The sequence below is a fragment of the Vigna radiata genome, chromosome 9, assembly GCF_000741045.1.
Source record: "Vigna radiata var. radiata cultivar VC1973A chromosome 9, Vradiata_ver6, whole genome shotgun sequence".
In the NCBI taxonomy this organism is placed as follows: domain Eukaryota; kingdom Viridiplantae; phylum Streptophyta; class Magnoliopsida; order Fabales; family Fabaceae; genus Vigna; species Vigna radiata.
Genome location: NC_028359.1, coordinates 3,426,311 through 3,438,221, shown reverse-complemented (window position 1 = coordinate 3,438,221; position 11,911 = coordinate 3,426,311). Strand labels below are relative to the sequence as shown.

Here is an 11,911-nt window from a genome sequence, read left to right as displayed (position 1 = left end):
TATGATTGTGAACCTGTATGGGGAAGCTACAGGTAGTGTGATTATGAACCTGTATGGGGAAGCTACAGGTAGTACGGTTATAAACCTGTATGGGGAAGCTACAGGTGTTATGTTCGTGAACCTGTATGGGGAAAGCTACAGGTGGTAGGGTTAGGTACAGGAGATAAACCAATGTCTTTCATGAAAGTGTTGAGAATTCATAATAACTCGTGTCTAGAGATGATGTTGATAAGGATAAATGTGGATAGTATAGTAATGATATCGTTAAAGAGAATGTTAAAATCATAATGATTCTGTTTGTAGATAGCATTATAGATAGTGAGTTATTGTTATGTTGTGTTTACTTATCTTGTACACCTTTTATTTTATTGTTATTGGTTTTGTTATGGTGGCTTACCCATATTTGTTTGTGCTTGTGGTTGTGTGTGTCTTGCGATGATCGTATGACCTTGGTTATACGGGAGCAGGGGGTGTAGCAGATGCTCAAGATTCACGATAGCGACCTGAGAGTGGGGGACAACCTGATTTATTTAAAGCTTTGAATTATAAATTTCAGAAACAATGTAATTGGAATTACTTTAGTTCGTTGTATATCTTATAAATTTAGGTATTTTGTAATTGGATTTCTACGATGGTATGATGATTTTAAAAGTTTTAATTTTTCTCATAATCCGGATATCTAAAATAGCGGGGTGTTACACTTTGCTTTCTGAGTTTTTATTCTCCTTATGAAGTTTCATCTGGGTCTTGGTGGGATTGTCTGCCAGCGAAAGTACTTCAAAATTCTCTTCAACAGCTCTCCAAAGATCTAAAGCTTCCATGTAAACTTGCATTTTTACAACCGAGATGTCATAATTTTCCCTATCAAAGACAAGAGGAGCTCCTTGGGAGAAATTTGTTTCAGAAATCATTTTCACATGTTCGTAAGATGACTACTCTAGATACCAAATTGTTGGACGTGTAGAAGAAAATTAAAATAACAGAGAGAAAAGGTGAAACAAGGTACTATGGGTAGTTTTTCAAAGTGCGGGAAAGGAACATATTTTATTCAATGTATTAGCTTACATTTATAATAATTCAAAATGAAACAGAAAACACCCATGTAGCAAAAGTGGATAGGAAAACTGACTTACCCCTAAAGTGTATGAATCAACTTATTATCTGAATCTATCTAATAAATTGAAATAAATTAATTGAAATAAATTAAGGCAGTTACAAAAAGCATAACTTTAACACTTATATATGTCAAATATTATTGTTTTGAAATCTCGATAAGTTGTAATTAGACTTATGATTTAGTTAATTTTGCATGCATGCGTCTAGGATTCCGGTGCAGTTGGAAGAAAGATTCACTCTGCATTCCTTACTCAGTGTCTGGTTCTTCTGAAAAGATCTTCGAAGCAAATCTATCGTGATATAAGCAATTACTGGTTACGTCTAACTGTCTTTATAGCAGTATCTGTAAGCTTGGGCTCTATTTTCTATCAAGTTGGTGCAAGTATGACATCAATTCAGGTAATACTATTGAGAGAAAAATCTTGTTTTCGCTCACAAAGAATATAAAATATCATTTATTTAATCCTAAGATGATTACTTGTTTTTATGAATCAATTTGTTTAAGTTTGATGAAAATATAGTTGATGTAGAAAGCTGATGTGGGTACGTGGTGATATTCTTTGTGCATGGTTCAGGAAAGAGGATCGCTGTTTTGTTTTTTCGTTTCGGTTCTGTGTTTCATGACACTTGTCAGTGGATTCTCGCCGTTAATCGAGCAAATGAAGGTAAGTAATTGATCCATAACTTTGAAATTTGGCTGCATTTTACTCCTAAACTTGACTTTGATAAAACAATTTTTTGATAGCACAGATTGTTACCTTTTACCTTGTCAGGTGTTGAAGAGAGAGAGATTGAATGGACATTATGGTGTAACAGCTTTTCTGGTAGGGAGCACATTTTCCGCTGTTCCTTACACACTATTGGTATCTTTCATTCCGGGAGCTATTGTTAATTATCTTTCTGGACTGCACAAAGGATTAGAGAACTTTGTATACTTTTCTTCTGTCCTATTTGCTATTATGATGTGGGTTGAGAGCCTTATGATGGTTGTTGGGAGCATTTTTCCAAATTTTGTTATGGGTGTGATCACTGCTGGTGGGGTTGAAGGAGTGATGATTTTGACAAGTGGATTCTACAGGCTGCCTAATGATCTTCCGAAACCNTTATGGAAATACCCTTTCTACCATGTTTCCTTCCTCAACTATGCTTTCCAAGGATTGTTAAAGAATGAATTTGAGGGATTAATGTTTGGTTCAGATGGCATAAGTCTTAGTGGTAGATATATTCTTTCAGAGACATGGCATGTGCAAATGGGTCATTCAAAGTGGTTTGATCTTTCTATCATGTTTGGTATGATTCTTCTCTACAGAGTTCTATTCTTGGTCATAACTAAATGTAAGGAGAAATTGAAACATGTTCATGTTGGCAGTAATGCTCCTCAAGCAAAAGGTTTCTCCAGAACCAACATCAATGATCTTTAGACAAGTGAAACGGAGAATTATGATGCTCAAAGTCATTGCCAGTTTCTGTTAGAGATAACCAGTTAATATCAAAGTTATATTAGCACATCCCCAATGTTAAGTAACACCTACCCAAAGAAAGAATGAGAGAGAAATTGTAATATTAGGTAATAAAATCTGATAGAGACGGAAAATGTGAAATCATAGATTTCAATTTCATATTTGAAAATGGTTGCTTTCTAAAGTATTCCGTATATTTGTTAGTAAGAGTATTTTTCTTCAACATTGTTAAAGTTTATAAAGTGCCTTACTTTAAATGAATGATAAATACAATTTGATGTTCACCTCTATGGTTTAAGTAAAAATAAGTTAAAAGTTCAGTCAATACAGATGTTCAGTCAATACAGACATTTTTATAGTGTCCGTAAACATCGGTTTGTGTCATGTTTGACGTTTATACAGACGTCAGTCAATGATATTAACCGAAGTCTATAACGACGTCGAAAGTGCAGAATTTGACGTCCCATTTAACATTACCTATATAGACGTTGATTTGGGATGTGACGTTAAAAGCCTAAAATAACATACTTCTAAAGTCAATCTATTTTGATTTGATTTGATTTCTTCCCTTTACTTCCTCTGCACCATAACAGAGAGGACAAAATTAAAAACAACTTTTTTAATTTATTTTCTAATTTCATAAAAAGATAAAATTGTAATTTTTTTTTTAAACGGATAGCATATATCCACAAGTCGAATAGTGTAATATTCGAACTCGATCCGTTAATGAACAGATATTGAAGTACCTGCTACCTGTTATCTGCAAGTATTTCTTGTCCACAGATACTAAATATTCACAACGAATTTTACCGAGAAATAGATACTCGTGGATGCGAGTTTTTTTTCCATCTTTAATCGTATGTAAATAATTTTTCACATATGAAAGCATCTCACTGAACTAACTCAAATAAAGATAAAAAATAAGCTGATGATGATTGAACATATTTATTGTGCTCTGTATTAAGACTCCTATGGTAAACTTTGATCTTCCAACAGATAAAGTGAACAGAATTCTAAAAGAAATTAATAAAAAAAGAGAGAGAGAAAAGGAATATTGCCAAAAATATAGTAGGTTTTATAAAATAAAATTCAATTTATTAGTTTTCTATTTTAATTCAAACTTTTAATAATAAAATAATTCTATTTAAAATTCCGTACTCCAATCTGAGGCATTGTTTCAAATAAATTATAAGAAATATAACTTATATACTTTGTTCATTTATGTAACTTATAATTATGCACATTTAAAGTTTTGTTCTAAAATTTAACTGTAATATAATTTGTTTTCTAAAAAATAAAAAATCATAAAATTTTAATATTTATTTAAGATACTAAATTTTAAATAAATATTTTTTATTATAATAACTTTTTCTGATAACCTTTGTCATCACAGTTTCCTTAAAAAATAAAAAGAAATATAATAGTTAGGATACATAATGGATTTGTATATATAAAAAATTTACTGGAAAATTTACTCTTGTTTAAATTGAATAAATTTTATTTATATTTTTCTTAAATACTTTTGTATGCTTTTTCTTTTAAATTTTACAAATTAATTATATAACACCTTTTTATATCATTTTCACTAAGTATTATTGAATGGTATTTTGAAAAGAAAGACTAACTTCAGTAATTGAGAAATTAAAGATGATTGAAATATGAGTGATTAGATGTCGATTCAAATTTATTGATGACGGACTTTTATGGTAAAGGACAAATATTTTCTTTAGCGAATTAATTGCTTTAAGGATATTTCATCTTTCAACAAAGTAAATTCTTCGTTATAAATTTACGCGTTATATTTTTATAAATTAAATATGTATAATTTGAAAATAAAAATATTAAATTTATTTACAATCATGTAAAAGAAGAGCATGTTACTTAAAATATAATTTATTTGAGATTATAATAAATAATTAAAATAAAATAATTGAAAGGAAGATAATAAAGTATTTAAAGGTCAAAAACCTAAAGAGAAGATAAAGAAAAAGTTTAAACAAAAAGTTCTGTGATTTTTATAAAATAAATTTTTATTAATAAAAAATCTATTTATAATTTTAATTTGTTATTATTAAAATAATATTGTGTCATCTTTTTAAAAACCATCACCACCACTAATCGTAGATTATTTTTAGATTCTTACAAAAATACAATTTATCTAAAATCAAGGAAAAGCATATAATGTTACCCTAAATATAATTTATTTGAGATTACGATGAATAATTAAAATGAAATAATTGAAATGAAAAATAATAGTGGCTATGGTTAATGATTTAATAAAAAAGTATAAAAAGGAAGAAGAATGGATATGGTTCTCAAAAAAGAATTATTCAAGTAAAACACTTGAATTTTTTTTGTAATTTGTGTATTGATTGATCATCATCAATTTTGATTTAAGCATACATTTACAAGTTTCTATCTTTTATTACAAAAGCAAGTGAAACATTTTTAAAGCATAAATCTTAATTATTTATAACTTCTTAATATATAACTTCTATAGGTCTTTATTTTGATACTTGCAATCTTGGATCTCCAATATTAAATTACTAATAACATTCTTCTCTTTATTTTAAAAATCTTCAATGTTTAATCATTTAATCTTCAGTAATTTAATAAATCCAAAACAATGTTGTTAACACGTTTATTTAGAATGACTATCCTTAAAAACATCCCTTGACAACTAGAAAGTAATTAAATAATTTGAACGTGTTTATAGAATAATCGTCTCCCTTTTAGTTTCTTGATATTACCAGAAAAAAGTATGTAATATTTCTTGAACAATGTATAACGTTAATGTGATGTTTACTAAACAATTGAAAGAGGTGAAGTGTTATATACGGTTGATGCTGTTGTGGCTTCAACTATGGACATGCCTTTTGTCAAACGTTGTTGTGCACTTAAACATGGTTTGATTTTGTGTGACAGCAGTTTTTATACGATAATGTAAGGAAGCCAGATCCCTCCACCAGCTACCCTCTGTCACAAACACAATCAAACATCATCGTATTGATTGAAAGAGATCATGAATGTTCTTCTTACTAACTATGGATCACCCAATAGCAGTCCTGCTCCTTTGATCATGCAGCCGAAGCAGGAGTTCGTTGTCACTGTTGAGGAAGAAAGAAAGGAAGAGGGAATGTACCTGACATGGGAGGATTTGAAGGTGACAGTTCCAAATGGAAGGAAAGGTAGGAAACCAATTCTTAAGGCTCTAACTGGTTATGCCAAGCCAGGGCAACTCTTGGCAGTAATGGGTCCTTCTGGCTGTGGCAAATCAACACTTCTTGATGCCTTAGCAGGTGAATTTTTTTATTCTCTTTTCTTGCTATGATTGAAACATCATTGAATTAAATTTTCTGACAGCATCATTTTGATATTATATTAGAAAGTGGTTTTTAAACCTAACTCAATTCCACGAAATTAACTTGTAAAGTGAGGTTTCACTCCCCTTATATATTATAGTTTTATCTTATCTAAAATGAATTAAAATTTGAATATGCAAAATTAAAGTATTAAAGGATGTATGAAGGAGTAATCATGGTTATCAAACTCTCGAGTTAATTCTTAAACTCTCACCAGTTTAGGTTTTCAGACATGACTTCTGAGTTAATTAAGAAGTAAACTATTTTCTGCGTAAATTTTTTTTTTGCATAAACTCGACAGAATTAATTGTGAAATCGGTAGGATCGTGTAGAATCACGAGTTTGGAGCGATTCTACGAACTTGAAAGGAGAAAAATTAAGAAAAACAAGATATGTGATCTTTTTTTATTATATATTTAATGAAATGCATCAAAATTAATGACAATAATCAAGTATTTATATGTTTTACAATATTTATTTTTATAAACTATATATTTATAAATTTTATTATTTAAAGTTATATAATTTTGTAGACTTATATAGATATTATTTATATAGTATTTTTCATCTGAAATAAGAGTTTACGAATTGAGTTTACGAGTGAAGTTTACAAATCGAGTTTACTCGACTCTTACGAGTTTATGTAACCTTGGAAGTAATGATACATTTATCTTGACTGCATCCTATATAATCATTTTAATTACCTCACCATGGGAATTTATAATTGTGAAGAGTTGGTTTAGAAACAAAGGCCATTTTGGTATAGAAAAATTGTGGACGAGCTGTTTGGTTTAATCTTTCTGAAAAATCTGCAGGAAGACTGGCTTCAAGCTCAAAACAAACAGGGAAAATTCTAATTAATGGCCATAAACATGAACTGGCTTATGGAACATCTGTAAGTGAAATCCCTCAAAGGCTTTTGTTTGAAGAAAATGAAATATAATTAATCTGTTTTTCATATTAATTAATACCTTGTGAAAGCAGGCATATGTGACACATGATGATGCTGTGTTATCAACATTAACAGTAGGAGAAGCAGTGTCCTATTCAGCTCATCTCCAATTTCCAGAGTCAATGTCCAACAGAGAGAAGAAAGAGAGAGTAGATTTTACAATCAGACAAATGGGTCTACAAGAGGCCACTAACACAAGGATTAAAGGGAAGGCTTCTAAAGGCCTTAGTGAGGGGCAAAAGAGGAGACTTGCCATTTGTATTCAGATTCTTACAAGTCCCAAACTTCTCCTTCTTGATGAACCAACCAGTGGCCTTGACAGTGCAGCTTCCTACTATGTCATGAGCAGAATTGCAAGCCTGAAGATAAGAGATGGCATCAGAAGAACAATTGTTGCATCCATCCATCAACCCAGCAGTGAAGTTTTTGAGCTATTTGATCATCTTTGTCTTCTGTCTTCGGGTGAAACAGTATATTTTGGCACCACTTCTGCTGCAACCGAGGTTTGTAGCTGAATTAGTCATCAACATTGTATATAAGAACAAAATTCATTTCAGATTATAGCTTCTAATTGATTGTATTCTTGATTGAATGTAGTTTTTTGCTTCTAATGGCTTTCCTTGTCCACCTCTCCACAACCCTTCTGATCATTTCTTGAGAATCATAAACAAGGATTTCAGACAGGTGAGAACATCAAGACCTCAATGCTTTAGAGCTTGCAACAAAACCTTATTGATTTATCTTCATTATTTGCAGGATGATAAAGAAGGTTTCCACATAGTAATACCCGAAGAAGAAGCAGTGGATACCATTGTGAAGGTTTTTAAATCTTCTGAAATTAGTAACCAAGTTCGGAAAGAAGTAGCAGCAATAGGTGAAAGAGTAAGTGTAATATAAGATATTGCGTGGTGAACTGAAGCCAATGACACTAGTATAGAACAAGGATTATTCACATGATGAAGGAATAACTTTTTGATGAATTCAGGAATATGGTTTCACGAGGAGCAGCAGAACACAAACAGCATTTCTAACTCAGTGTAATGTTCTTCTAAGAAGATCTTCAGTGCACTTGTTTCGTGATGTAACCAATTATTGGTTGCGTCTAGCTATGTTTATTGTAGCAGCTATTAGTCTGGGAACTATATTCTTTGACGTTGGTTCAAGTAGTTCATCCATTCAGGTAAAGTAGATTAAGTGCTTCAGATTATGCCATTTAAAGCATAACGCAACTATTAACTCATGATAATAATAATAATAATAATAATAATTTCCTTTCTTCATGCATATTTCAGGCTAGAGGGGCACTGGTCTCTTTTGTTGCTTCAGTCCTAACTTTCATAACCCTTCTTGGTGGATTTCCTCCATTTTTGGAACAAATTAAGGTAAAAACGCCATTCAAAATGCAATTAATCAATATAGTTTTTTTGTAATTAGAAGTCTCACATTAACTAAAATAAAAATAATTTATAATATATAAGTAAATACAAAAATCTCATAAATTGGTTTTATAAAGTTGAGTTAGATTTAAAGTTCACTTCTTAACATAATATTAAATTATGGGTCAAAGTCTCTCCTAACAAAATTTGTTAGATTTATTGTGGAGGGGTGTTGCTCCCTCCACCTCCCCAAGTGGGTCTGTACCTCCCTCCACCTCCCCAAGTGGGTCTGTACCTCCCTCTACCTCCCCAAGTGGGTCTGTACCAAAACTATCTTAAACCTCTCCACTATCCTTAACAATTTTTCTCTTTCTCTCTCTACGTTTATGGAGCATTTACATGGTTCAGATTTGAATTTGTGATATATTACAAAATATAAAATTCAGATAAAACTTCAATATTAGTACTTCTACCATTTCCATTTTATAAAATTAAAAGTTAGATGCAAATGCAAAATAATAAACATAATAATATTAATAATAAATAAAGATATATTAATATTATTATTATTATATACTAACTTTATAATGACGAAAGAGCTAAATAAATTCTAAATCTTTAACAAATAACTTTTTTTTTATATTTTAAGTATTTAATAATATTTTTATATTATTTATCTAATAAATTAAATATTTTATTCAAGTTATTTGAGTCAAACATGTCGATAAGTTAAAACATAATATAATGTTAAAAATTATAGATATTATATGTAAAAAAAACACACACATATATAAACATTTTTCTACAAAATTAGAATAAAATTTTACCATTTATGAAGTAATTTGAAAAGAAAAAAATATATTCAACAGCGAAAATATGATTGAATCAAACTTATTAAAGAAAATATATCACAAGTTCAAATTTGAGTCATGTAAATGCTAGCTAGTCATGTAAATGCTCCATTAATGTAGAGAGAAAGACAAAAAAAATTGTTAAGGATAGTGGGGAGGTGTAGGGTATTTTTGAAATAAAAGAAAATAGTGAGGAGGTGTAGAATATTCTTAAAATAAATTAAAATAGTGGGGAGGTGCAGGACCCACTTGGGGAGGTGGAGGGAGCAACACCCATTGTGGAGCTGTCAAAATGGATCACAACTCGCGAGCTAACCCAGCCCACCACGGTTCAGGCCGGGTTGGGTTTGAAAAAATTATATTTTTTATACGGGTCAGATTTTAACCTGGCTCATTTAAACCTAACTCATTCGGGTTGAACCCGTGGTGAGCCGGGTTGGCCCACTAACCCACCTACCTAATTTTATTCTATTAAAATTTAATTTTAATTTTATAAAAAAAATATTTATTATTATTTTTTGCTTGAAAAAATTATTCAAGTTCTCTATTTTCAAAATTAGTTAAACATCTCTTGTGAGTGAAATTTGGGAGTAAAATTTATTTAGATTTGAATTATAGAAAGTTTGTATTTTTTATTTAAAAAAAATTATAATAAAGTGAGCTAGTGAACCAACCTGTTTATCCACCAACCTGTGGTGAATCGGATCGGATTCAAATTTTTCTAACTCGCTAATAAATGAGTCAAGTTAGATTAATTCACTAAATGGTCAACTCGTGATAGACCAAGTCGGATCGGATCAGATAACTCATTTTGACAGCACTAATGTATTGTTTCACTCATTATCGGACAATTATATAGTAAGATTGAGTTATACTAAAACGTAGTTCTTAACACACATACTATAAGAATATCTTTGACAAAAAAAAATTGGAAAAAATATTTTTTTTCCTAACATGTTTATGTTTATGATTCAGGTATTTGAACGTGAGAGATTGAATGGACACTATGGTGTTGGTGCTTTTGTTATTAGCCACACATTATCACCTATTCCATACATGACACTGTTGTCAGTGATTCCTGGTGTGATCATTTATTACCTTTCTGGACTTCACACAGGACTTGAACGTTGCATATACTTTTCTAGTGTACTACTTGCATGCATTTTATGGGTTGAGAGTCTCATGATGGTTGTTTCAAGTATCTTCCCAAATCCCAACACTAACATCACAGTCTCTGGGGGAATTGTGGGCGTGATGATTTTAACTGGTGGATTTTTTCGTCTGCCACATGATCTCCCTAAACCATTTTGGAAATACCCTATGTATTATGTTTCCTTCCACAAATATGCCTTTCAAGGATTGTTCAAGAATGAGTTCATAGGTCTGAAGTTGAGAAGTGATCAAGATGGAAGAACCTACATAAGTGACAAGGAAATACTCACCAAGATATGGCAAGTGGAAATGGGTCATTCCAAATGGGTTGATCTTGCTGTCTTAATCGGAATAATTGTTTTATATAGACTTATGTTCTTTATAATCACGAAGACTAAGGAGAAGATGAAGAGCTAATTAATCTTTTGAAATAAACAGTAATCAAATTTAATAAAACATATTTTTACATAATGTTTTATATAAGAATGAATTAGTTGAATTTCATTTGTCTTATTTCAAAAACCTTGAGTATTTTTTTTTAAATGTATTTGAATTTTAGAGTGGAACAATATTGTAAGCTTTGATAAAATTGAAATTTTAGTTCTCTTGTAATTTTTTTTTTTGCAATTTTAGTCTCTTGTTTTATCTAAACTTTAGAAAAAAAATGGAATGTTGGTTCAATCTTCAGTTTTAAATACATTTTATTTTATATTGATATTGAAAAATATTGAATCTGAAATTCTAATATATCCGTTTCATCTCTGTGAAAAAAATAGTTTAACTAATTAAATATAAAAATAAAAATTGTATGAAAAGTTTTAATTGGTTTTCTAAATTTAAAGTCTAAAATTATAAAATTATAAAATAAAATATAACTATTTATTAAAACAAAGCAATATTAATATTATAATATTTGAATTTTGAAATTTGATACTTAATCAAATTTTGAAATCCGTTAAATAATCAAATGGATTTTAAAATCCTAATACGAAAAATATTCAACAAATTTCGAAAGTTAATTGAATTTTTATTAAATTTTGAAATCTATGATGTAGTTAGATTTCAAAATCTAATGAAGACCCAATTAGATTTTAAAATTCTATAAGTGTTTTTCCAAAGTAAAAAAAAAAAATTTAACCACGAGCCAATTTTGACATTCTAAAAAAATAAAATGGCGGTGCAGAAACAAAGCTTGGAGATGCAGAGAAAAACTGCACTTATGGCACGACTAGCCTCGTCCCATATTAATGGTATCTTTTCCTAGCTCAACTACTGTTTGTTGGTACGTTGCTATTTTCTCTGTAGTTAGATAAGTAAAGTGATGTGCAAGATAAATTCAAACTATTTTAAATTATGTATGTTATAATTTCACGTTGATATTTTAATTCTAAAAAGAAAACATAAAATTATGTATATGTTATAATTTCTCTGTAGTTGAAAAATACATACATGTCTGCATTTTAAATTTGTGTTTAATATTTCTGTTCCGGTCGGGAATGTCTCCTAGTCCTTCACACTTTTCTCACGAACCGTCCGTCGTCCTCTCTTTCGTTCTCGGTCTTCACTCGTCCGGTTCGGTCGGGTACCTGCTAATTGTACTCCGACGCTCAAGTCAGTTTTAATTCTCAAGTTAGAGATAGAA

The 11,911-nt window shown here is 30.3% G+C and overlaps 1 protein-coding gene across 1 annotated transcript in view; it reads left to right on the top strand.

The window, feature by feature from the left end:
- The window catches only part of LOC106773112 (ABC transporter G family member 2-like), an 18,490-nt gene extending 7,804 nt beyond the window's left edge, over nt 1-10,686 (top strand). Inside the window, 10 exon segments of the mRNA XM_014659801.1 lie at nt 1,324-1,515; nt 1,692-2,477; nt 5,662-5,875; nt 6,754-6,833; nt 6,923-7,393; nt 7,488-7,574; nt 7,647-7,772; nt 7,876-8,075; nt 8,188-8,272; nt 10,093-10,686. Coding sequence (XP_014515287.1) covers nt 1,324-1,515; nt 1,692-2,477; nt 5,662-5,875; nt 6,754-6,833; nt 6,923-7,393; nt 7,488-7,574; nt 7,647-7,772; nt 7,876-8,075; nt 8,188-8,272; nt 10,093-10,686 — 2,835 coding nt within the window.
- The last annotated feature ends 1,225 nt before the right edge of the window (nt 10,687-11,911 follow it).